This window comes from Ochotona princeps, chromosome 17 (genome assembly GCF_030435755.1).
Source record: "Ochotona princeps isolate mOchPri1 chromosome 17, mOchPri1.hap1, whole genome shotgun sequence".
NCBI classification, from domain to species: Eukaryota; Metazoa; Chordata; class Mammalia; order Lagomorpha; family Ochotonidae; genus Ochotona; species Ochotona princeps.
In genome coordinates this window covers 10,473,331-10,500,772 of record NC_080848.1, presented here as the reverse complement: position 1 = coordinate 10,500,772, position 27,442 = coordinate 10,473,331, and the positions used below count along the sequence as shown (strand labels likewise).

The 27,442-nt window shown below is 47.4% G+C and overlaps 1 protein-coding gene across 1 annotated transcript in view; it reads right to left on the bottom strand.

The window, feature by feature from the left end:
* Nucleotides 1-27,442, bottom strand: part of PITPNC1 (phosphatidylinositol transfer protein cytoplasmic 1) — a 231,914-nt gene that overhangs the window by 101,955 nt on the left and 102,517 nt on the right. The window contains exons 2-4 of the mRNA XM_004592974.2: nucleotides 25,543-25,691; nucleotides 5,053-5,141; nucleotides 3,981-3,988 (exon numbers count right to left, since the gene is read on the bottom strand). Coding sequence (XP_004593031.1) covers nucleotides 3,981-3,988; nucleotides 5,053-5,141; nucleotides 25,543-25,691 — 246 coding nt within the window. The remainder of the gene's footprint in view (nucleotides 1-3,980; nucleotides 3,989-5,052; nucleotides 5,142-25,542; nucleotides 25,692-27,442) is intronic.

Sequence of the window (27,442 nt, the reverse complement as noted above, 5' to 3'; positions counted from 1 at the left end):
GGCAAATGGCCTTTCCACAGAACTACACACACACACACACACACACACACACATGCTCATGGTGATGGCAAAATTCTGCTGTCTCTAACAGTGAATACTGTTGGAGTACCAGATGACCCTGACTACAAAGTTGTCCTCCCTGGATATTGTCACCAGTGAGGGTCACATGGGGTCTCAGGCACAAGACCCAGGGTATCCCAGGATGTGTTGCAGCCACTCTGGGCTAAGCCCTCTGTGCAGGAGACACGATGACAGAATGTTCAGGGCCCCCAGCCAGGGATCTTAGCTGGGTGTCTGGCATTAGGAGAGTTTTGCTTTGGGAACGCAGAAAATACGGAGCTTGGGAAAGACATCAGAAAAAGGTATTTAGGATGAAAGCATCGAGTGACACAGGGCTCAATGAGAAGCACCAAAACCATGAAAAAATATGAGAGCCAAGGAAACTAGCTCTCCTAGGTCCTGGGGCAGCCCCATGGTCAGTCAAGGGGAGGCTCATGGGCCCAGACCGCTAGGGACAGGGAGTGTGAGAACATGGCTGAGATCAGGCAAGAGGGCACATGAGAGAGAACACTGCATGCCACAGAAAGATACACCTGAAGCCAGAAAGACAGAGAGAGAGAGAAAGAGAGAGAGAAAACACCAGAACCCTGACACCAGAGACAGTGATAGAAAAGCTGTCCTCTGTCTGGAACAATAAATACAATTGAAGCAGCCAGTCACAGCGTGGCTTCCCTACAGAGACTGAAAGGCAGGCCTTGAACTGACACTCAAAGCACAAGTGGCCCTCTATGTCCTGGCAGCCAGGACCCAACTCCGATCCTTGCCTCCTGGGCAACTGGGTGGACTCTGCCTGCTATGGATTGAACTGGATTCCCCCAAAATTCAGGGGAACCTGTCAGCAGCTCTAAGTCCCACTGTGATGGCATTTGGGTATGAGGCCTCTGGGAGGAGCTCCTGGTTAGATGACTCCAGAAAGGGCAGGGTCCACAAGACAAGATCAGCTCCCCATGAGAGTCTCACGGACCAGTTCCACCAAATTCCACCCTTCCTCTGAATGGCTGCCAAGTCAAACACAAGACAATAACCTTTTAGCAAAAGCCACATCCCATGCAATATTTGGGATATACTGACACTTCTGCCATGGGATGGAGGTACTCCCCCTTCCCCCAGCCCACCTGACATTGAAAGAATTATGAATCTAAAATGTACTTCAGATGCCCAAGATTCTGGACAGCACAGCTGAGCAAAGGAGTACACACACAACATCTGTTGCTTTCTCTTATGCTCGGGGCGGAACTGAACGGGAGCTGCCAGCTCTGCAAAAGACTACCAAGTCCAAAGTCAAAATCCTAAAAAGCTTGCCACTGAGTGTGTCCCATTTTCCTGCCAAGTTTCTGAGTTGAGCCATGGGAGAGTCAAAGATTGCCCCATCTGCCAGTTGCACCTGCCCGAGTCCCCACTGGGTCCTGCTCTTGGGGACCATGTCTGCATTCATGAAACTCAAGGCCCCAGTCTGAAGGCCAAGGGCCACTTCCTCCCCTATTGCAATTGCTCATCTGTCTGAATTCACAACAGCTATGCATTTGGTCCTCCGCTTTGAGCTTCTGCTGCCAACTCAGCAGACAGAGCTGGTGCCAGTCTGTCCCCTAAATGGAGTCCCCACTGCCTGGCTCCAGAAAAAAATGCAGACTTGCTGGTGACTTTCAGGCCTGTGTGTTGAGTGTTCAGCTGTTCCCCACTGGATCATGACCCTGAGGGCAGCGATAACTGCTCAGCAGTGTCATCTAACATGATGTTTTGCATCTCAGAGGCATTTAATCAATGCCTGTTGACCGCATAGGGAAAGACAGTAATTCAGTGGACTGGACCCAAAAGAGGCCAAGTAATACTCTGAGTCAAATGGGGGAGGTGAACAGGAGCCTATGCAATTGTAATGGCATTTCTCTTCATGTTTTGTCCCCAAAGGTAAGTCATTTGTGTCCCTGTGAAAGTCTGACTGGCATGATTAGAATTGTGGAGCAGAAGAGAAGGCATTAAGTCCTTCCATGCCCCAACAGAGGCTGGTCCAGGTGACTGAGGTGTCTGGGATGGAGGCTGGGGTGAAGGCTGGCCCCTGGAGGACTTAGAGGTGCTGAGAATGATATATATATATATATATATATATATATACACATATATATCATATATTTCTCTCTATATATCTATGTATCTATATATATATCTAACATATCTATCTATCTATCTATCTATCTATCTATCTATCTATCTATCTATCTATCTATAGATATTTAGAGAGAGATACTATCCTATGATTCAATTCCCCAGATGGCCGCAAGAGTCAGGGCAAAGGTAGGAGCTGGCACCTGCACCCAGGTCTTCTACCTAGGTGGTAGGAACCCAAGCCCCTGGCCCATCACCTTTCCCTTCCCTGGCATACTAGCAGGAAGCTGCATCAGAAGCAGAGGTAAGTCTTAATCCCAAGTATTCCAAGATGAGATGCAGGAGTTCCAAGTAGAGGCTTAACATTCCATGCCACAATGCCTGCTGTATATATTCTTAAAGTTGAATGTAATATCATTAAACAGGGTCAAGCATTTAGACTGATGGGTAAGATGCCAGTTAACAGGCCTGCATCCCCATTGCAATGCCTGTGTTCAATGGCTGGCTCCGGCTCCTGACTCCAACTTCCTGCTAGTGTGGATCCTGGGAGGCAATGGTGATAGCTATTGCCATCCATTCACCCATCCATCCATCCATCCATCCATCCATCCATCCATCCATCCATCTATTGCCTATCATGCATTCTGTTACTGAATGACTATGAATATCTTCTACATGATAGGCACTTGCGGTCATGTGTAGGACATGATCAATCATTTTCCTCCACCAACTCCTTTTTCCTTTGCCTGTTCTAATTAAAACCAAAAACTCAACTCTTATCACAGCTCAAGTAAACATCTTCTTGTTATAATAGCTTGATCAGCTGACCACTGGGGAAGATGATCCTACATTCTTACTTGTGTGTGCAAGCAATGACTTTAGAGGTTCAAAGAACAGGAAGAAGTTCAATTATTTTACTAAGTTGCTAATACTTTCCACTGCAGAGCTCTGGGTGAATGAGCTGTAGATAAACACCACCTCCATCAAGGAATGCTGTCATCTCTCTAATATCCTGCTGCTAGAAAATCATGTATTCTAGTGAACTACCACCAGTAGAATAGTGAAGTCATTTTAAAAATTACCAGCAACGGGCCCGGCGGCGTGGCCTAGCAGCTAGAGTCCTTGCCTTGAACACCCCGGGATCCCATATGGGCGCCGGTTCTAATCCCGGCAGCTCCACTTCCCATCCAGCTCCCTGCTTGTGGCCTGGGAAAGCAGTCGAGGCCGGCCCAAAGCTTTGGGACCCTGCACCCGCGTGGGAGACCCGGAGGAGGTTCCAGGTTCCTGGCTTCGGATCGGCGCAGCACCGGCCGTTGCGGCTCATTTGGGGAGTGAAACATCGGATGGAAGATCTTCCTCTCTGTCTCTCCTCCTCTCTGTATATCTGACTTTGTAATAAAATAAATAAATCTTTAAAAAAAAAATTACCAGCAAGAGTTAATTGTGTAAAGTGACTATTAAGGCACTTTAAATTAAATTTCTTTTTTTTTTAATTATTTATTATTTAACTTCATTAATTACACTGTATTATGTGACACAGTTACATAGATACTTGGGTTCTCCCACCCCTCCCCAAACCCTCCTACCATGGTGGATTCCTCCACCTTGTTGCATAACCACAGCTCAAATTAAATTTCATATTCTTGAACAAATGAGTACATTTGAATTATTGCATTAAATATAACCATGCAGTGGCCTGCATTTAAATATCTGATTCTGAATTATTCCCCTTTAAAAATTATTACATTGAGAAGGTGGATATGAAGGATGTTGCAGTTACTGCAGGATCAGAAATTTAAAAACAATGAATTGAAACTTACTGTGTATTCTGTTGCCAGATGTTCATTTGGAGAAACGCAGGCAAGTGAGGAAAAAAAAAGAGAAAATGATGATTTAGCCCATGCTTACATACAACATAAAACCACAGTGCTAACAAATACTGGTGAATCATTATCACTACAGATGTGGTAAAGAAATCATGCAAAAACAAAACATTCACATACACCGAATGTCACCGTATTGGCTCTGCAACTCTGGAATGTGAGACTTCTGTGGTTGCACAGATAAGACAGGGATGCAAGATTCAATTAGCCTATAGGTTTGTGGCTAATTAAAACCCAAAGAGTTGGCATTATAAAAGCAGAATTAAAGACTCATAATTCCAGTGGAGCATGTCATTAACCACAAAGGCAATCTTTTAAGTGGAAAAGCAGCTTTTATCGGGAATAAAAAGGGCCTCTTTTGATGTTCCTGGAGTGTGGGAATCTCAAAATTTTCATGAGTTCAGTACAGAAACCAATCAGTCTACATTTTTTTCCCTGCTTTTTTTTTTTTCCTTTTCTTTTCCTAGTCCTTTTAAGAACATTTATTGTCATCGCCATGCAAGTGAGAGGAAATGTAATCTTGAGGATGTTCTTATCATAAAGAACAAAGAAGCAGTTTAGGGCATAAACAGCTAATGCAATCTTCTGAATGAAAACAAACAAATGGAGCTGGGGTGGGGTGGGGCTGTGAAACAAAACTCAAAATAAATAAGTTGTTTATGGACAATTCATACCCCCAAATTTCTTGGGGAGTGCTGGGGAAATGGGGAGTAAAGACAATGGAATATCTGGAAACTAAAAAAGACCTTCACCTTCTTTCCCCACCCTAGCTGAAAGGACCAAGGTGGATTGTCCTAGCTGAACTTCTGCTACCTGCCACAGCTCAGAATTAGGACTGAGCATCCAAGATGCAGAAAGAAGAAAGCAAACGGTAACAGTGACCTTCCAGGGTGCCCAGAAGGGCCTGCCTGGATAGCGAGCTTCACGTAGCCCTACATCCATGAAATTCCACTGCAGCTGTGTCCCAGCCCTTGCTCTGTGTGGCATGGGGGTTACACCAAAGACTCACCTGTGATGGTATAGGGATAATAGTTCCAAGCCTTCTCGGTGACATAGAATATCTTGGGAACAACAGCTCGGGCCCAACTCGGCAATTTGCTAAGAGAAAACAAAACAACAACAAAAAAATTAATCTCTTCAGGGTTTCACCCTGTGACTATGCATGGAAATAAAAAAATTCTGAAGCATTTCTGCTGTTCATGACCAATTCTTCCCCACATCTCTGGTCTTTACCCTGGTCAACTGTTTCCTGGGCACATGTCTGTGCTTTGTAAAATGTGTAAAGGCAAAAGGCTTAAAGGCGTGAAGGCAGGGAAGCCCCCTGAGACGAGGCATGCAAAATTCTGGCTGAGTTCTGAGAATTCAGGACCTGAGAGGTGCCATATTTGGAAGGTTGGGCCAGCTTGGCTTTTGCCTCCCAAGAGCGGTAGAAGCAGAATAAAGAAATGTTTAAGTCAAGTTAGGGACAAGAGGAGACAGCAGCTAATATTAGATAGGCTTCAGCCTAGCCACTCACCTGAGAGACATTTTAAAATGTTTATGTGCTCATTTTTATTTATTACAAAGGCCAAGGGAGGGGGCTGGCACTGTGGCATATCAGCCTCCCCCTGTGGTACTGGCATCCCATACGGATGCTCCACTTCTGATCCAGCTCCCTGTTCATGCACTTGGGAAAGCAGTGGAAGATGATCCTTACTCCAACATGGGAGCTCTGGCTCCCAGCTTCAGCCTGGCCCAGCTTCGGCTCTTGCAGCTGTTTGGGGAGTGAATCGGCAAATAAAAGATTTCTCTTCAAGATCACAAACATTGGAGGTTGCCACAGATATGGGAGGCTGGGAGGGAGCTGGTGCTTCAAACACTTGGATGGTGCCAGACTGGGAGAGTTCTGGTAGAGTTCTGTAAGGCACCCAGCACATGGTAGTCTGTTTTGATATTCTGGAAAGCTAGCACAAGGACGTCTGTACATCCAAGGCTAATTCAGTTCTGCTTTGCTTTTCTTCAGAGGCAAACCATCTGGCACAGCATGGGTCCGGAGAATTTCTTACACTCTGCACTTGAATACATAATATTATCTAGTTTTTACAGTAGTTCTGCACAATTTTATCTTCCTCTAGCCCCACAGGGCTTTTGTCTTTCCAGAGGCTTTTATTTTGCTGCTTTCTTACTCTGGTGGCTACCATGAGGCTTCTTGAGGCTGATGTCTACTGGCAGATCCGACCCTGGGGATAACATGGACTCAGTCCCCTGGGGCTGCAGGTTGGCAATAAAGAGAATCAAGAAGCAGCTTTGGGGACTAGCACCGTGGGGTAGTGGGTAAAGCCTCCACCTGCAGCGTCAGCTTTCCATATGGGTGCTGGTTCAAATTCCGGCTGTCCACTTCTGATCCAGTTCCTGGCAAGCACCCCTGGGAAAGCAGCAGAAGATAGCCAAGTGCTTGTGCCCCTGCACACATATATGGGAGACCCAGAAGAAGCTCCTGGCTCTGGGAAACTTAGCTCTGACTGCTCCAGAAATTTGAGGACTGAATCAGCAGATGGAAGATCAATCACTCTCAGCGTTGAGTGTGATGCAGTGGTAAGCATGGACATGCACTATATCATAGTGTCATTTTCATTCCCCATGCCCCTTCAATTTCAGCTCCCCGTTAATTCATTGTGAAAGACGGCAGGGGAGGGTTGAAGCGCCTGGCCCCTGCCACCCACATGGTAGACCTGTCTGGTTCCTGGTTCCTAGTTTCAGCCTGGTCCAGCCAGGCTCTTGTGGGCATTTGGGAAGTGAACCAGGAGGTGGAATATCTATCTTTCAAATAAAATGAAAATACAAAAATAAATAAATAAAAAGCAGTGACTTTGATTTCCAAGTACATATAAAGAAGAAAGGCGGACAACAAGTTCACAGAACATCAAATCCCCAACCATTCTTGCCATGTGGAATGTCCATAGCAACCAGAGCCAGTGAAATACTAAGTGCTTCCCCGGTCTTCTGACAGTGTCCAGGCGCAGTGTTTGGGAAGATAAATGGGTGTTTTCAGTGGGTGGTGGGGCTGGGCCTGAAGCTCTGCAGGTCCCAGCATGAAGAGAACCAGTGCACTCACTGAGTCCCCAAACTGGGTGAGTGTCCCTGGAAGGCTCTGCTGGCCTGGCCAAACGCGCAGAGTGAGCTGAAGCAGTTCTGAGCAGCATATGATGGGCGCAGTCCCCTAGGAGACTTGGGGCGGTAACTGTTGACACTCCCTCCTCCCGCTCAGAGGGACGGGGCTGCTCCTGACAAGGCATGGTGGAGTTTCTGCTGACAATGGATCCCATCAGTCACCAAGTTGGAGAGCCACTGAAGGAAACGGTCATGAGCAGAGCTTCCTTGGGTTCCCCCGAACAACATGTCAAGGGCAGGGCAGGAAGACGCAACTTGCAGTTACAAGCAAGTCAAATGTGTATGCTCGCAGTGGATTATAACAGGGCGTGGAACATCTTCCCAAGGCAAGTGAAGCATTGCTGGGCTCAGACCAAGTGCTCATGGTTCCTCCTGCTCCATTCACCCTGCATAGTTCCTCAAACCCTCAGGTTTGAGCTTTGCACGGTGGGTACAAGTCCCCTAGTATCGCACCCCCCCTTTCCCTGTTGCACCCAAAAAGCCTTCTAGCCAGAACCTGCATATTAAGCAACTATCATTTTCTGGAAAGAAAAGGATGACCACTGGTGAGTCTCCATTTACATTGGGAAGCTCAGGACTCCAGATTCCAGAATTTTCAGTTGAGCTGCGATTCCTGGGGAGATGTCCCCCTAACACATGCGGTCCGAGCCATTTCCTTGGCTGGATGTGGGAGATGTCAGTGAGAAGTTTTGTGAGTCTCTAAGTTTATTTATTGGAGAGGCAGACACACATAGAAAGATGTCATTCCTGGTTCACTCTGAGTACTCTTGAGGGGGCCAGGGTTGGAAGCCAGGAGCTGGAACCCAGGGACATGCAACATCACCCCAGCACCCAGGGTCTGCATTAGCAGCAAGCTGGAGCCAACAGGGGAGCTGGGAGTTAAACACAGGCAGCCTGATCCGGGACATGGACATCCTACTTGGAGTCTTCCCTGCTACGCCCAGCACGCGCCCCTACTTAAAGACTGTTTTTAAACACCCTCCAACAGACCTCATCAGTCCTTGATGTAGAACCATGATTATTCAAATCGTTTTTGGTCTGAGAAAGTAAAATTTATTTTTCTCGGCAGCAATGATTTATCAGGACTTACAAAGGAAAATGGAATTCAGTGATTCCCCACAGCTGCTGTCTCATGATGTGCACTGTCACACAGCCTACAATTCTTAAAATAAAAAAGCACCCCATCACTCAAACTCACTGCCAGATTTTACACAAGAGCCTACTTCTTAAAAGGCAGCAGGTGCAAATTGCATCTGCTGTCCATGCATGGGCAAAGATCAAACTTCCAAACTACCTGTCTGTCCACCGTGCAGGATCTGGCAGCATCGAGGAAAAACAGGGACAAAACCAAAACCTTAGGGCTGGCACTGTAGCATAAAGCATTAAGCCAACAGTGGCAGTGCGAACATCTCATGGGGCGTTGGTCAAATCTTGGCTGCTTCACTGCTGATCCAACTCCCTGCCGCTATGCCCTGGGAAAGCACCAAAGATGGTCCAAGCCCTGTAGCAAACTCAAAAGAGATTCCTGGCTCCTGGGTCCAACCTGGCCCAGCCCTAGGCATTGTAGCCGTTTGGAAAGTGAACCAGTGGATGGAAGCTCTGTCTCTTCCTCTCTCTCTCTCTCTCTCTCTCTCTGTAACTCTGCCTTTAAATAAGTAAAATAAATAGTCAAACCCCCAACCTTTCCCAAATCTGAAAATGTTGTTTATGAAGATGCCGCCTCCCCTGCCTCACACTCCCCTAGATGTCTGCCAATGCCTCCCAAGGATGGGCTTCACAAGATGCTCGCTTTCTTGCTTTTCAACTTCATTCTCAGGGCAGGCACTTGGCAGAGTGGTGAAGACACCAAGTGGGACACCTGCCTTCTGTGTCAGAGCACTATGGGTCAAGGCCCAGCTCTGCTCCAGATTCCAGCTTCCTGCTAATGCACTCCCTGCGAGTGGCAGGTGATGGCTCCATTTGTGGGATACTGCAACACACATGTGGGAACCCTGACTGAGCCTGGCTCAGCCTGAACTACTGGGAAATGGACAGATGGAGCTTCCTCTTTGCCTTTAAAATAAACAAATGATTTTGAAAAGTAATAGCCTTGTATGTGAATGAGAACATAGTGGTGATGGAACAAACCATCAATATAAAGTTCCCCATGCCAGGTCAGAATGTCCCTCAGTCCCAGTCAACCTGAGGTGGGGCTGGTCATCCCACAGTAGAGATTCTCAACAGAGGAGGTGATGTCCCCCTCTCAGAGCAAAGTCTAAAAACATTTCTCACTGTTTCCACTGGGGAAGGGTGCTGTGTGTGGGCTTGCTTGCAGTATCTCCTGTGTGGAGGTCAGGGACTCTGAAACGCCAGCAGCAGCAGTAACATAGTGGAGAAACTGAGCAGATCTCCTCCCATCTATTCCCCAGGCCCCCTAGATCACAGCTGATGCAAGCAGGCCCTGGGCACAGGGGAAATGGGAGATGAGATGTTTACCAACTTCACCAGGAGCTTCTGGATCCTGAATCCAGAAGGTGCCTCCACTAGAAGTTTCTGGTGTTTTGTCACAGATTTCCCCTGGGCATCTAATCTCACATGGCAATTTATGGTGCTCTGGGATCGGCTACAGGAGCTGGCTGTCGTTGGGCCAAATGGAGTCTAAATGGGGTCTAATTTCATCTTCTCTACAGGGGCAGAGCCAGGATGGTCTGGACTGGGATGACTTCTACCTTCCCGGCAGACAACACGGTTCAGGGATTTTTTTTTTTCTCCTGAATAATGCACCTGCCACTTTCTGCACTGAGATGATGTTCCTTTTAAATAGGACCCCACTATTTTCACATCCGTTTTTCCCCACTAGCCCCAGAGGAATATTCTGACCTTCTCACTCCTCTTTGTATAGAAACCTGGTGCTTTTGGCAATTAGTTGGTAATAACCAATCACTCCTATCCAGTTCTGAGCGCAGTAATTTACAAGATCTTTAAATGTCTTCTCCAGCTGCTCAGATTCATGTGTTTGCTCTTCTGAGTGGTTACTGTGGCTGGGCTGTTATGTGTGCTCCTAGCATAATTATTTACAGGGCAGTAAAGCAGCAAGCAGTTTCCCACCAGAGCTACAACCAGTAAGAGACACAGCTACCAGCCTAATGAAGAACTTGTCCTTGAACTTGAACACAGGCCTTACCACCATCACCTCCTACTTAGAGACACATTGCTGAGAACAGCCAGAGTGCTGGGGAGCTCCCAGGTGAGCACCTTCGAGAATATATTTTTTCCTGTAAAAATGATATGTTAATAACAACACAAAGCTTACATACTCTGTCCTAGAATGCAACTCCCACCAGGGCAGGGACCTCTGTTCTGTTCACAGCTGCATCCTCAGCACCTGGAACGGTGCCTGGCACACAGCAGTGTTTCTGGAACAGATGTACACGTCCAACCAGAAGTCAATATGATCATGAAGAGTTTCTGAAACTCACATGGAAAGCAGGGATGAGGTCAGAATCTATGGCTCTGCCACTTACCCTGTCACTGGGAACCTGGGCACTGGGCGTTCCCCAAGCCACATGAGTGCTACGCATGAAGCCTGCTTTGGGGAACATATGGGCAATGGCCTTAATTTACTCGGTGGATCTGGGAGAGCTGGGAGAACAGGAAGAGGAAATAGGGAAGAGATGGCCACACCATGGCAACAAGGTCCTGCCAATGGACTTGGTGGGAGAAGGAGCCAGCTGGTGGTTTTGCATGCCTGGCAAAAAAAGGGTTCATGGCATATGGAAGCTTCACCCTCTGCTGTGCAGTGTCACTACAGGCCAGGAGGAAGTGGATGGAAGGTGAGAGCCGCCTCACGGGGGACATGTGCTCTCGGGGCGGGCAGACTGAAGCATTGGGCAGAATCACCATAAGGAGCTGGCAACCCTCCTTGACTGGCAGCTACCAGCACAGCCTAATTAATCTAGTAGCAGTGTGGCGACGAACCTGACACTTTGTGGCTGAAAAACAAGCCTAAAAATAGACCCGATGCCCCTGTATCCCACCAGCCCCATTCCTTCCCATCATGGGCTTCAGTGAGAAGCAACAGGAAGGATGTCCAGACAAAGTGAAAGAGTAAAAGGCAACAGAAGAAAAGCCCACCTGTCTGGGCGACAGGTTTTATTTAGAAGCACTATTGAGTGTTGGATTAGTATTTGCCTCTTTCCTTGGATGCTAATTGAAGCCAGGAGCCTTGAAGATAAGTTTAGAAATACATTTGGTTAACTTGACTGGCTCAAAGGGCTAAGATCAACAAGCCAAACGCATGATTCTGTTGGGACCAACGGAAATGGAGCAATGCATTAATACTGATTCACCAAACAGATTATGCAGTGTCCCAAACACATCACAGACCCAACCATGTGTCAGACAGTCTGCAGGGAAAGCCGGAGGAGAAAGCAGCCTCACAGTGTCTGGAAACTAACAGGTAAGTAGTACAGGGATCAACTGCATTTTCAGAGGATGCATCCATTAAAAAAAAAAAAAAAGCTGGCTCAGGATCTGAACAGATGCTTTTTCAAAGACAACACACAAAGAGCCAAAGACCACAGGAAGTGTCTTAAGTCCTTAGAGAGTGCCCATCAAAGCCACCAGGGGGTACCCCTTTATACTCACTACATGGCTGCAACCAGAAAGCACCGCAAGCATTGGTGGTGACCACGTGGAGAGACGGCGACCCACAGGCCTGGCTGGTGGCCGTGTAAAATGGGGTGACCCCCGTTGAAAAACAGGTTGCGAGTCCTGATCCCCACGGCTTATCAGGGCTTGGTCTGGGAACCCAGGGGGCTGCTGCTATTTGGAATTTGAGATTATGTGATGGAAAGACACAGGGAGCAGCACAGCAGCTGTGGCAGTGATGGCTGGAGGCAGCAGGAGTGTGTGTGTTTGTGTGTCTGAGTGTGTGTGTGCGTGTGTGGGGGTGGAACTGAGGTGACAGAGCAAAGTGTTCAACATGCAGATGTGGTCATTCTCAACATCTGGAGCTGCCCTGTGTCCTGTCCATTTATTCTATGAAATGTCTTTTCTGATTAGGACATTTTCCTTGTATTGGCAACCACGATCTTGACAGAGTCCTCCACATAGCCCCAACAGGTAACATAGACATCTGCTAAAGTGGGTCAGTGCTGGGGACAGATGTTTGCACTGTCTTTCTTTGCTTGGGGATGATAATTATTGTTGAATCTCACTTTCCATTGAGCAGTTTTCCGGTTTCCACATTACCTGATTACCCAGGCCCTGAGTATTTCCAGAGCCTCTAATAGTTACGTTGGGGAATAAATCAATAAAGCCGTTTCTGACTGTGATTTGGTTTCTCATATAGATTAATGTAAGGAAGAGAACCCATGTATTTAGCCGGCTTGTGAGTGTTGGATTCAGGTCCATGGGACAATGACAACTAATAACGTAAGTGATTACATGGCCACTGGGAACACTGGAGCTACTGCCAGTCCATCTCTCAGGACCACACAACCCCCAACCAGGGACTCTCACAAGGTAGACAGATGATCTCACAGTCACTAGAACCAACCAGTACTGGATCAGACTTTGACCAGAAGACAAGGACAAAAGATGCCCTCCAGGGGTGGGTATTGGGCAAAGTGGTTAGGATGGCAGCTGGGATACCTGTGTAGCATATTGCTGTACCTGCGTTTCAGGCCTCGCTCCACTCTGAGTCCAGTGTCCCTGGGCAAGTAGCAGGTAATGGCTTAAGCATTTAGGTTCTTGCTACCCATGTGGGAGAACCAGATTTGAGTCCCTAGGGTCCCTGACTGTTAATGGAATCTGAGGAAGCAAACCAGTACATGGGGGATCTCTCTCTGTATAGTTCTTTTTTTAAAAAATTACTAATTATATATATTTTTTGATGATAGTTTATTAGGGTGATAAGGGTCAAGGGCTGCAGGAAGGTGGGTGAGATCACCATTTCCACATTCTCTTTTTTTTCCTTCCTGTATCTGGGGAGAGGGTGGAGACAAGCAGAGAAGCCACACCCAGCCTCCCAAATGCCTCTGCACCCTGGAATGGAGGACAGCCACCCAACAGCACCCCAGGAACCCTAATGTGGGGCATGCTCTGAAGGTCCTGCTCAAGAGGTTTCAATAGTAACAGTTCTGAATTACTGCCATTCTTGTCATTACAAGCACAACGAAATCGCTCCAGAATCTACTAGTTAACGTAGTCTACCTTAGAGTCTCCATTTGCCCAGATTTTCACTGCTAACACAGGGGTGGGGTAGTTGATCAATTTGTTCTGTCCTCTCTTGTGGCACCAGGTATCCTCTGCAGACTTTAATGTACTGCCATATCCTCCATGAGCACCTGGATATGCCTGCTATCCACTGTTCCATCTGAGCGACTGAAGAGGCCCAGCCTTGACACATGCACTCCATGGTCAGACCATGGAACCTGCAATTCTCTTCATGGATGGGGTTATGGGTCCAGCAATTCAGTTGGGGGTATCCCCAAAGAAACTTCATCTGAGGTGATCCCAGACCTGATTCTTGTATATGCTTGCCAATATGGGGTCTGGCATAGTCCATCACCCAAATCAACATGCATATATGCTGGTGGTTGCAACTGCTGGATCAGTTCTGCCTCCACTCCTGTCTTCTAACAAACCAATGAGTGTTGGAGCCCAACTTGATTCTGCCCACCACACACTCGACCCTCACCCAAACCAGTGGGAGCGCGACCCACAATAACCCCCACCAAACCCGCCCCCTGCCCTGGTTCCCGTGCTTACCAGTGTGTACAGCAGACTGGTCCAGTCTGTCCTACATCACATTCAGCTCTCATATATGTTGATAGGCACTGAAGCCTAGTTCAACCCAACCAGCCCCACTATTCAGCCCACATACAGCCGGTGAGCGCCACTCTTTGTCTAGCCATGCCTGCCCCAGTCCTGGTTCTCATGCTCACCAGTGGGAGTGGCAACCCAAGAGGGAGGTGCCCACTGCTTCCCTACTGGGCCCATTCCCACTTCCGGATCGTGCACTCTCCAGGTAGTTCTGCAGGTTAACTTGACAGAATTGGCCCCCCATTCAAGCATCTGCCAGCTGATGCTGTGGCAAAGCTCAACCAACCCTCACCTACTCTGGCTTACGTATGCACCAGAAGGAACAGTAAACCCCACCTGGCTTTTCCCTGATCCAGCTCACATGAGGCCAACAGGTGTTGTAGCCCTGTTTGGTTTGGTCTGCCTCCATCCCAGCTTGTGCTCTCCAGTGGGAGTGGTGGTTCAGCCTGGGAGACCCACGCAGCACCACCCCCCATCGGCTTTTCCCCCTTCCCCCAGGGTCTCTTGTGTGCTGGTTGGGTCTGTGGCCTAGTCTGGCATGGTCCACCTTGCCTTGGCATTTGCCAGTGGGTGTTTAGCCTGGCTGGGCCCGGCCCATCCCCAATTCCAGCTCCTGCTGGTGGGGGTTACAGCCTAGCCCAGCCTAGCTGGCCTCCAGTCCCAACCCTCATGTGAACTGACAAGTCTTGCGACCGAACTCAGCCCAACCTACACTCCGTTCTGGCACTCAGATTCACCAGTGGGTGATGTGAACTGGCCCTGCCTGGTTTGCCCCCGACCTGTGTCAAATGTATGCTGGTAGGTACCCGTTCCCTGGCCAAATCTGGTCTGCTCCCTATCATGGTTCTTGCACTTACCTGCAGGGACTATGTCCTGCCAGAGGAGTTGCCCAGGTTCCTCCATCAGAACCTCTCTCAATGCCAGATCTTACACCTATCAGTGAGTCCGTGGGCCAGCCCTATTTAGTCCACCTCCTGTTCTAGCAGAACAGTGGCCTTTCCTGACTGATCTTCAACCCATTCCAGTTTTTATTGTTTGGTGTTACAGCCCAGCCAAGTCTGGTCCACACCCAGACACAGCTTCACACATGGCACAGACCTAGCCTAGCCTGTCCTACACCTGCCCTGGTTCTCACGAGGACCAGTGGGTGCTGGAGTCTAGCCCAGTCCGACACACCCCAGCCCCAGCCCACACTTGTGTCAAGGGGCACTGCAGCTATATCCAGACTGGTATGCAGCCCCTATTCTAGCCCCCGTGCTCACCAATGGGAACCACAACCCAGCCAGGGTGTCCCTTTAGCTCCCCAACCAGGCCTGTTCCCAGCCATAGATCCCATGCGTGCCAGTGGTTGCTCTGACCCAGCTTGGCATAGTCCCTCACCTGTCATAGCCATTGCCTTTGAATGCTGCAGCCTGGTCTGACCCAGCCTGCCCCAAGCCCCAACTCAGTCTGCTCTCATCCCTGGCTCATGCAAACCACGAGGTATGGCAGCCTAGCCCAGCATGACCTGCACTCCAGCCTGGTTTCTACACTTGCCAGTGAGCTAACATTTGCCAGGCCCTGCCAAATCCACCCCCTTCCAAAACGAACCCACACGTTAGCCAACAGTTGGGGCTACCTGGTCCTGCTTACCCAACCCCAGGCATGGACCATGTGTTCATGAGTGGGAGTTATGACCCACTAGGGGAGTTTTCCACGTTCCCCACTCAGCCCACTCCAAGAACCAGATCCCATGCATGCCAGTGGGTGTTAGGCCCTTGCTCAGCATAGCCTGCCCCTCCATCTTGACTTTATATGAGCTGGGGAATGTTACAGCCTGGCCCACCCCACACCCTGTTGTGGGATGCACATACGGGTGCTGCAGCCTGGATCTACCCAGACTATTCTTGGTCCCTGTACCCGTAAGTGATGGCAGGTCCCATGGTCACACCTAGCTTAGCCCATCTCCACCCCAGCTCTTGAGCTAATCAGCAGGACTTGTATTTCTATAGGGTTGGGCCCACATATCCCCCACAGAATCTATCCCGGACCTGGTTGTCTTTCATGCTGGTTAGTGTCATGGCCCTGTCTAATGTGACCCATCCCCTGATCTAACATTCAGTCAGGTACTAGGATCTAGGCCTGCTAGACAGGTCCCCAGCCCCAGCTTTTGTGTGAACTGGCATGTGGTGGTCAGCAATGTTCCATGCTGTGTGGGCTAGTGTATCAGTCAGACTCATATAGAGCTTCTGGTCTCTCACCTCCAAACCACTCGCTTACCAGCAAGTACAGTGGCCCTGTAGTTGGGGTCTCTTAAGATTCATTTGTCAGCTACACGCATAGTGACCTTATCCATGGATGTCCCTAGGCAGTAATTCCACACCCCCAGGACCCCAGAGCTTGCTGCTGGGCCGCCAGCGGTCAGAACCAGGGACTGACCTAAGCTCCCGAGGGATCCCTTCACAGTGTGCTTACTGTGAAGGGAAAAAACTCTTGGGCCTAGGCAAGGCCAAGACTTGCTCACTGCTCAGCAGTGGTGGCTGAGGCTAGGGCCCCAAGCCTTGAGTCCGAGCTGGCTTAGGTACTCCCAGCAGCCACCATGTGGCTGGGAACTCCTTCCACCCAAGCCCCAAGGTCAAGTTCCCCTTGGCCCCTCCAACTGTCTCTGTATATTTCAAAACACAGATTAAGATTTCCTCCCAAACCCATGTAATCTGTATGGCATAGCCTGTAACAAACACTGATGAACTCCTCCATGGCCATCTCAAGACCAGACCCATGAGCATACAGGGCAACTCGCAGTGGCTCTGGGATGCGACTACATGAGAATGGGTTTGGTTTTCTTTTAAGGTTATGGGAATTCATCTTTTTAACTCATGGTTGTCATGTATACATCTTTTCTCTCTTGCTGAACCATGATCTCTCTGGTGTAAGATGTGTACCTATACTCTTCCAAATAAGCCAAAAACCTCTGACATGATAAAATGGTGTTAGCCTGTGTACAGGGAACTAAACATACTTCTTCCTGTGTGCCTCACTGGTTACTCATCAGGAGGAGTCAGGGTAATATCTAACATACACTCAGAGGAAAGGAAATTAGAGAAGAAAAGCACCTCCCCACTTGCCCAGCTGAAGCAGCCATGGAATATGTTTAACTACCTGTTTGGTTTCTGGATCTTCTTCAGGACCTCTGACAACTGAGGGTCTCACTCTTGTTCAAGTAATCCCATCAACAGCATATTAATGGTAAGGTACCTCAGCGCACTTGCCAAGGCCTGTGTGCTTAGAAATGTCTTCCTTACACTCAGTCTTTCTCCTGGCATTCCTTCTCACTGTTCTTGGTTCATTGGCCCTGCTAGGGTCTCTAAGCACACATAGGTCCCATTCTTCTCCACCTAACAGCACCATGACACACCCCTAGGTCAGCCTTTCTGGGTTATACCTCCTGAGTTACTTGGTCATTCTTTATATCACTTAGTTTCTAGTGTTTTCAACTTAGAATTCTGGGAGTATCTACTTGAATGTGTGCCATCCAGAAAGAGATAGGAACACTCCAGTTATTTTCTGACTGATAGAAACTTAGGCAAGATCTGAAGCCGGGAACCAGGAACCTCTTCCGGGTCTCCCATGCAGGTGTAGGGTCCCAAAGCTTTGGGCCATCCTTGACTGCCTTCCCATGCCACAAGCAGGAGCTGGATGGGAAGTGGAGCTGCCAGGATTAGAACCAGTTCATATGGGATCCCAGTGCATTCAAGGCGAGGACTTTAGCCGCTAGGCCACGCTGCTGGGCCCTCTATTGATGTTTTTCTGAACCTTCCTCAAGCCTTCAAACTCACTGTCTTGCAACTGTGATGCTTTAAAGAGTTAGAAAAAGACAGCTTCTGGATATTTAGTCAGATACTGGTTTTTAAATTCTTACAGGCCAGGGGCTGGTATTGCGGCACAGAGGGTTAAGCTGCTGCTCACAGCACTGACATCTTATATGGGAGTTGTTGGTCCAGTTCTAAATGCTTCCCTCCCTGGTAGTAACACCTGGGAAGGCAGAAGGTAGCCCACATTTTGCTGCCACCCCTGGAGGAGACTCAGATGGAGTGGCTGGTTCCTGGCTTCAACCTGGCCCAGCCCTGATTGTTGAGGGCAGTTGGGAAGCAAACAGATGGTCTATCTCTCTATTCCCCCTTACTCTGTCTTTCAAATAAAGAAATAAATAATATTTTAAAAATGTAATAGGCCAGGGTTCAAACTTCTACATTCCATTATTCCTCAGTCCATTATTTCAACTACTTCTCTTAGTTAACACTATTCTATGCACTTTTGACATTATTTCATCAACCATTAATCCACCCTAGTTTTACAGCAAACAGGGTGCATTTCATCACCAAGTTTACTTTTAAAATATGATTATGGAAAATAATAATCATGTTTCTACTACTGAGAATTATAAACCAGGTTTCAAATTTCATTCCTAAATTATAGCAAAATTGATCAGTTTTGAATACATCTCTATGAATTTTTTTTTTTAAAGATTTATTTTATTTTTATTACAAAGTCAGATATACTGAGAGGAGGAGGGATAGAGAGGAAGTGGAGCTGCCGGGATTAGAACCAGCAGCCATATGGGATCAAGGCGAGGACCTTAGCCACTAGGCCACGCTGCCAAGCCCTATCTCTATGAATTTTAACATTACCTCAGATCTAACAAATCAACATTTTCCAATATTAGAGATAATCTTCATTTCTTTTCCAAAAAATGATGGACATGCAATGCTACAGATGCAGGAATACCGATTCCCTGATATGCCAACACATTCCCATCTTGCCTCAAAAGCAAACAAGGGTTTGAGGGCGGCTTATCCATGTTGTTTATCTGCAAACAATATATATACTGTGGCATAGTTCTATATTACTTTAACATTCATTAAATAAATGAGTAAATAAAATGAATAAATAAAAATATTATTAGAAAGGCAGGTAGATCAGATTTATAGAGAGAAAGAGTTCACTCCCCAAATGGCCACAATGGCCAGTTCACTTGCCAGTTCACTCCCCAAATGGCCACAATGGCCAGAGCTGAGCTGATCTGAAGCCAGGAGCCAGGTGTCTCCTCTAGGACTCCCATGTGAGAGCACGATCCCAAGGCTTTGGGCCATCCTTCACTGCTTTCCAAAGCCATAAACATGGAGCTAGATGGGAAGCAGCACAGCCGGGGCCCGAACCAGTGCCCATATGGGATCCTGGCACTTGGAAGGTAAGGATTTGGTCATTGAGCCATCATGCCAGGCCCAGTTCTGTATTATTTTAAAACTTTATATAAAAGGCATCATGCTATCCCCTTGTATGTATACATACACTTTTGTTTGCCTTTTGCTATTTGCCCATTGCATATTATAGAACACCATGGAAATTTATATCTGGCTCATTAAGCTGAACAGCTTTGGAATTTTCCATTATGTAAATACCATAATGAAATTCCATTAGCACATATCTGGGTTGTTTCCATTTATTTTCCATTTCTTGTAGAATTAATGTCCTAGTACATGTGTCTTGCACTTCTACACAGTGCTAGCATTTCTTCAGGGTACTACATATAAATATTACTGTTAGGTGGAGGGCGTGTGTGTGTGTGTGCATGTATGTATATATATATATTTTTTTCCAACTTGTTTAATTATCATCAGTTGTTCTCTAGAAAGACAGTATCAGTTTAAACCTCTTGCCAACATTGGATATAAGTTACTATTTACTCATTCACATCCTTCTGAACCCTTGAGCTTTTTGCTTTTGACAGTATGCGTGAAAGAAAACACGTTCTTTGAGAGGTGGCTTTTTATATGTACGTTGGCCACTTGTGTTTCTTCTTCTGTGAATTTCTTATTAAATACCTTTCTGATCTTTTGACAGTTGTCTACATTTTTTCAAATTAAAAAATTGATCTACAAGAGAGCTTTAAAAAACATCTGAATACCAATTCTTGGTCTGTATATTGCAGGTATTCTCAGTCAGGTAGAGATGGATCTTTTAATTTTGATGTGTTTTGCTATGGAAAGGTTTTTTTTCCCATATTTTTATGTCTCCCATTATGAAGAGGCTATCACTTTTAATGTAGTCAAAGTCATCAATTCATTTCTTTATGCTTTACTCAGTCATATCCTACTCTCCAAATAATAAAATTACTTATCTATATTTTTAATCTGTAGATAGACTTTTTTATATTTTCTTCTAATTTTTTCACATTTATGCCTTTAATTAATCTGGAATTTATTTTTAATATGTCAAATCAGCATAGGTCTAGCTGTTTCCTAATTAAACACACAGTCATCACATAATGAAGAATTTATTTTTCTAAATTTTTTATGCCACCATGGTTAAATATCAAGCACTGATAACCACTCGGGTCTATTTGGGGGATATTTTGTCTCAAGAGTTTATCTACCTAATTCCAATCCCTATATAAAGTCACAATATCTGGGAAGGTAAGCCATTCCTAGTCACTCCTTGTTTCAAAATTGTTCATATTGATTTTCGGATTAACTTCTCCAGCTCTGTTTAGAAGAATATTGTTGGGATTTTAATTATATTTGCATAAATTTAGAGAATAGTTTGGGAATTGATGGCAACTTATAATACAGCATTTCCCATCCATGAATATAGTATACTTCACCCTCCGTCTAGAACCTTCAAAATGTCTGATACAAATGTTTCACACTTTTCTCTAGAAAGATGGTGCATGTCTTGTAGGTTTACTATTGGATCCTTTGAATCTTCTTTTTCTGTGGAAATTGTATTTTCTTTTTTGTTTTTAAGGATTTATTTTAGTTTTATTGGAAAATCAGATACACAGAAAGGAGGAGGGACAGAGAGGAAGATCTTCCGTCCAACAATTCACTCCCTAAGTGGCTGCAACAGCCAGAGCTGAGCTGATCCGAAGCCAGGAGCAAGGAGCCTCTTCTGGGTCTCCCACGCAGGTACAAGGTCCCAACACTTTGGGCCGTCCTCCACTGCTTTCCCGGCCCACAATCAAGGAACTAGATGGGAAGCAAGGCTACCCGGATTAGAACTGGTGCCCACATGGGATCCCGGTGCACGCAAGGTGAGGACTTTAGCTGCTAGGCTACTGTGCGAGGCCTGGAAATTGTAATTTCTTAAAACAACATTTTCTTGATGTATACTGAAAATTACTGTAGATGCTGTATAACGAGGCTGCTCATTTCTACATAGGAATTCACAACCAGCTATCTTGACAAATTTTAATTCTGATATAAACAGCAGCCTGGAAAGTCTGAATTTTTTTTATCAGATATTTATCTGATACATTTGTCTGAAATTATCAGATTTTTATCAGATATTGTCTACAAATCACAACTTTTGGGCCCGGCGGCATAGCCTAGCGGCTAAAGTCTTCGCCTCGAACGCCCCGGGATCCCATATGGGCGCCGGTTCTAATCCCGCCAGCTCCACTTCCCATCCAGCTCCCTGCTTGTGGCCTGGGAAAAAGCAGTCGAGGACGGCCCAATGCATTGGGACCCTGCACCCGCGTGGGAGACCTGGAAGAGGTTCCAGGTTCCCGGCTTCGGATCGGCGCAGCACCGGCCGTTGCGGCTCACTTGGGGAATGAAACATCAGATGGAAGATCTTCCTCTCGGTCTCTCCTCCTCTCTCTGTATATGACTTTGTAATAAAAATAAAAAATCTTTAAAAAAAAATCACAACTTTTTCTTTGTTTCATTACATTGGCTTGGCCCTTCGTATAACATTAGATAGTAGAGGTGATCACTTGTATTCCTGAATTAACTGTGGTCAGATACACAGAAAGATTTGTTCAATGTTAATTGAATAAATTTCAGGGATAATCTGATTTGGTCATGAGTTATTTATTATTATTATTATTCTCTGGGGTTTTGGATTTGCTAATGTTTTATTTAAGGTCACCATGCCTGTGTTCTTAATTAAGTCTGTTTTGTAAGTTTGCTTGTTGTACTGTTATGGCTCAGTTTCGTTATTTAGATTCATGTGGTAGGCACTATTCATTCTTTCCAGCAGACACGCCCCTTCCCTCCCTCTTTTTTAATAAACTGAATATGATTCTCATGACTAGGAAAAAAAATCTTCTTGGACATTTGTCTCTTTTTACCAAGGAAGAAACTTTACATCTCATTGGCTAGATCGTATGGTCATCCCTAGTTGTAATGGTAGCTGGAAAAGTGACTTTATTTCAACTTACCATGAAAATCTATGCAATTTCACCAGTTTTGAAAAAAAAATCAATTAGAAAGAACAACAGAAAGAAGACACAGAGAAAACGAGAGTGAGAAGAGAGTGGGAATTTCAAGAGCCTGAAATTCTTTCCTGATTTCCCAGGTAGGCTCTTGGGCCATCTGCTGCTGCTCTCCCAGGCACATTAACAGGGAGCTGGATTGGAAGTGGGGCAGCTGAGACTCCAACCAACACTTCATTTTGGATGCTGGAGTTGCAAGCAGCAGCTTAACTTGCTGCACCCCAATGCCAGCCTCTCAACTTCCTCTTTCTTAAAGTACATCTTTGAAGTAGTTCTTTTAACGCAGGTCTCTGAGTAATAACCTCTTCCAGCCCTGGATGGTCAAAACCTATTTTTAGGCTTGATTTTCATTTCCAGCTTCCCACATATGTGGGCCCAAGGCCACACTTCCTGTCGCCTTACTAGCATGCCCCACCCAGCCACGGGGCGTCAGGCATGGTCTGTGCAGCCGTCTCCTGGCTTCCGTGGCACAAGCTGGCCTGCCTGCCATGCTGACTGGACCCTATCTTTATCTCTTGCACCTGAGGAGGTCCTTTGCTTTGTTCTGAGCCCAGCTTCACGTTGTATTTCATCCCGTGTTTGTCATAGGAAGTGGGGGAGGGTCCCCATTAATCATTTTAGTTAGTGTTACTGGAACTGCACATACTCTATTTATAACAAAATTCCCTCTTCCTAACGTTTGTGATTCTCCTTTAAAATAAATACCGTATATTCTGATAGAGAAAACAGACATGAAAGAGACAGCTGGACACTTCTCATTCTGTTTCAAGAAAAGTTATAAAGTTTTGGAATTGTTTTTCTTCTTGATTTTGGTGCCTGGGGAGCACTCCCCAGGCACCAACCTAGGAGAATGTAGTCATCCACTCAGAAATGGAATTTTACAAAGTTTCTCCTTTCCTGCACTCCCCCTGCCTTCTGGCTTGACAGAGGTGATCCCAGAGGGCAAACCTACTCCTTCACCCCCTCCATGCTAAGAATGCCACAGCTGCATACTAAATCTGTTTCTGGAAGGAGACTGTCTCCAGGCCAGCTTTGGAGCTAGCTCCTCTAGCAAATCAACAGCTGGCTGGAGGCTGAGCCAGCTCCAAGTTCTGAGAATTCACAGCTACTAACAGATGAATGGAATTGATCTCATTTGCATTTCATCGTGACTCAGGAACTCCCTGGTATGCACCCTCACCCAGACCACAACGCATTGGTTTGGTACCCAGCCTCATGATCAAAAGCATCCAAGTTCCACATGCAAGTGTCTGTATTTGTTTTCCAGTCCTGGCTCCCGACTCCAAATTCTGGCTAATGCAGCCCCTGGGAAGAAGCAATGACAGTTCAAGATTGGGGTTCCTGCCACTCACATGGGAGACCTGGTCCTAGCTTCAGCCCCATCCCATTTCTCCCTGGGCTGGCATTTGAGGAGGGAAGACAGGACTGGCAACATTCTATGTATGTGTCTTTCTCTCTCCCTCTCTGTTCTGCATCTCAAATAAAAACTGAAATACCCCTGCACACAAGGCATGGCGTTAATCCCGCCAGGAACTTCCCTGTCAGGATACTGGTCTGCAGACTTCCACTCAGTCCAAGGACAGGCCCCAAAGTCTCCCACCGAGAAGGAACAGTGCCCTTGGGCCTGCAGGAGAGTGAATGCAATGTGAGACTGATGGAATCCAGATACAGCCTGTCTTGGAAACCTCTGATCAAGGCCAAGGCTCGGATCATGGTTCAGTATTCACAGTGAACATATACTGTGGGCACTGCCCAGCTGTTGTGTTGGGGATACTTGCTGAACTTAAGGTCCCAACTGCAGAGGACTGCAAGGAGGATGGGTTAGAGTGGTGAAACGGATGGGGAGGAAGATCAGACCAGCTCTGGCCATCCATGAGGTTAAAGAGGACATCTCGCCATGCGGATGTGGTGGCTTCCAATAGCGCCAGATCACGGCTCTCCATGCTTTACCTCTGAGGAAGCAGAGTGTTGAGTCTCACCTTGGGGAGGATGGGGCTATTATTGCCTAGGCGATGGCCATCACACCTCATTTTGTTCACAGGTGGCTGCTTTGTCACTTCCTTTGTAGCTACTGGAATGCTTTCTTGGTAGGGAATGGAGTGTCTTATCGCCCAGCAGTTAAGACAGAGGCTGGTACTGTGGCATAGTACGCTAAGCTTCCACCTATGGTGTTAGCATCCCAAATGAGCCTCGGTTAGAGTCCCAGTTGCTCTATTTCCAATCTAGCTCCCTGTTTATGGCCTGGGGAAGCAGCAGAGGGCACCCCGGTCCTTGGGCTTCTGCATTCATGTGGGAGACCTGGTCCTTGGGACCCTGCACTCAATGTGGAGACCTGGAATAAACTTCCCGGCTCTTGGCTTTAGATCGATTCACTTGCAGCCATTGTAATCATTTGGGAAGTGAACCAGTGGATAGAAGACCTCTCTCTCTGTCTCTTCTTCTCTCTGTAACTTTGTCTTTCCATAAAAATACATGTTTAGGTCCTGGCATCTTACTCCACTTCCCATTCAGCTCCCTGCTTGTGGCCTAGGAAAGCAGTCGAGGTTGGCCCAAAGCCTTGGGACCTGGAAGAAGCTCCTAGCTTTGGATCAGCTCAGCTCCAGCCATTGCAGCCACTTAGGGAGTGAGCCAGTGGACAGAAGATCTTTCTCTCTGTATCTCCTTATCTATGTATATCTGCCTTCCCCATAAAAACAAATACATAGATTTTTTTTTTTAACCTTTAAAAAAAATGTACACCTCCTGCACCTGAGTAGCTTTGGGTGACACTTGACTCTGGCTGCTGATGTTCCAGGGCTGGCCCTAGGTGACATTAGTGACGATGCCATTAACTGGGTTCTTATCATTCCTGGGGAAGACCTGTATTGCAGTCTTGGCCTTCAAGACTTCCGACTTCTGTTCATTTTGGGTAGAAAACCAGTAAATGGGAGTTATCTGCCTGTCGCTGTCTCTTTGATTCTCAAATAATAACAATAATAATTTTAAAAAACCACAGGCAGAACCACCTGTGTCCGATTTGTAGGCAGAACTACCTCTTTCCCACAGCCAACACCAGTGGAGGGGAAAGACAACCTCCCTGGATTCTTAAGGTCTGAGTCCCTCCTAATGTGTCATCAAGTACTGGGCAAGCAGAGGTGAAGGCTCCTGCTGTTGCATGTGCAGGTGCGCCCAGCAACTTTCCAGGTGCCCTTCTCCTCCCGGATGTGCACTGCCTTGTACTTCAACTGCACAGCAGGGTCACGGTCGGGGGCAGCAGGTGTCTGCACATGCGTGGCTGCCAGGACTCACCTGTTGAGGTATACGCGCTTCTCTGTGAACTGGCCGTTGCCGTGGTGCGGATCCTCGAAGGGCTCATTCTGCACGACCTCCACCCCTTCGCCGCGGTCACTCTGCTCGTGGCTGTGCTTGCTGATCATGTACAGCTGTCCAATTTTGTACTGTAAAGCACACAGACAAGGAGAGGTCAGTGCCACAGCCGGCCTGTGCCCACAGCCCCCTCCAACTACAGCCTGCCAGCTGGCAGACAATTCCACAAGCACCTCCCGCAGAGAAGGAAAAACACCACATGGGCCTGGGAAGCGAGGAAGACAACGAGAGGCAAGAAGAGGCTCTCTGTTCCTATGAACATTGCTTCTCCCCAGGGTGGCTGGTGTGTGGTCTGGCCGCTACCCACGGGGGAGCACCAGAGTGGCTTCCCATTCTGTCTGATCAGAACTCAGTGGCACTGAAGCCCCACTGGGCTGGACTTTGGGCATGTCCTAACTGCCTGCAGAGGAAGACATCACCTGTGTCTTTGCTCTCCTCTCTCAGGGCAGACCCCAGCTCTGGAGGCCTCTGTCTCTGTCTCCTTTAAAAGCTGAACTTTACCATCACCTGGAAGTTTTACAAAACCCCAGCTGCCCATGCCCCACCGTGAGGGGAGCCGAGGCACCTGTGGCATGGCAAGGCCCTTGCCACCCCACTCCACTAATTGTATACCGGTGCCTTCCAGCCCCAGGTGCGACAAGCCACAAGTCTTAACCAGAAATGGTAACACGGGGTCATGGCCACACAACAGGAACTCTATCCTGTCTCAGAAAATCCCAGGAGCCAGCACTTATTTCTTCCCCAGTAGACTTCCAAAGTGGCCAAACCAATCCGCTGGAGGTGGAGGGAGTGGCGCTTGGTGCAGGGAGGGGCTGAGTTTGCTCAGTGTTGGGGGTGGGACTCTGTGACCTGGGCAGAGTCCTTCCTGCAGGGGCAGCAGGCCCCTTTCCCCTCAAATACACACACAGTGCAACTGCCATGAGGCCTCTGGCATGGGCAGAAAGGGGCTGAGCATGCCACAAGCTAACGCTAACACTGAATTGTTCCCACAAATGCTCAGGCCTGTGGGGAGGCCCGTAGACCTTACACATAGGAGAGAGAAACATGTTTCAGATTAAGGGAGCAGGTGACACATATAAGAGCCAAAGACAGCTGTTTCCAGAGCTAGCAGGACACGCAATTCTGAAGGTGCCTTGCTCCTACTGGAAGCAGGTGCAGGGAGGGGAGTGTGAGAAAGCTCTGACAGCCGCTAGTCCACAACCAGCCCCAGGGACCAGACCAGTAACCATGACAATGGGAGCCAGCAGCTGGCCGGGGCTTTTCAAAGGGCCGGGCTTCCCGTCCCTGCCTAGAAGGGTCTGTCTTTTAAACATTTTTTTTATGGCACTATATGCACGTGTGTGCACATGCGTGCCTGAGAGGAGGGGCCGGTGCTGAGGACAGGAGGAGAAAGTGCAGAGAGGCAGATCAAGGAGAAAATCCATTTATACAATGATGGTCTGCTTCAGAAGTGTGGACAGCCTCCCGAGGGCCCAGAACTGCTCTGGCTTCCGCTCATACGGATGAGTGCTCTTATAGGAAACAGGATAATGGGAAGAAGCTTCCAGATTGGAGCTTTGCAAGCTCTTGCCCGAGAGAGCAAGGCCGGCCTCATGCAGATCGGTGCCTGGGACAAGGCGTGTGTCTGTTCAGCAGGGGTGAATGTTACAACAAGGTGCTCTGTGCTTGGTGTTCAAAATTAAACAACAACAACAAGGCTTCCACACAGTGGAATAGTATTCAGGCACGAACAGGATCTAAGTCCCAAAACTGCACCAAAAGTGTCAGAAGCCGAGCTTGTCCCTAGCCCCTCAGAGGGTGCAGTCGGATCCCCACCCCAGGA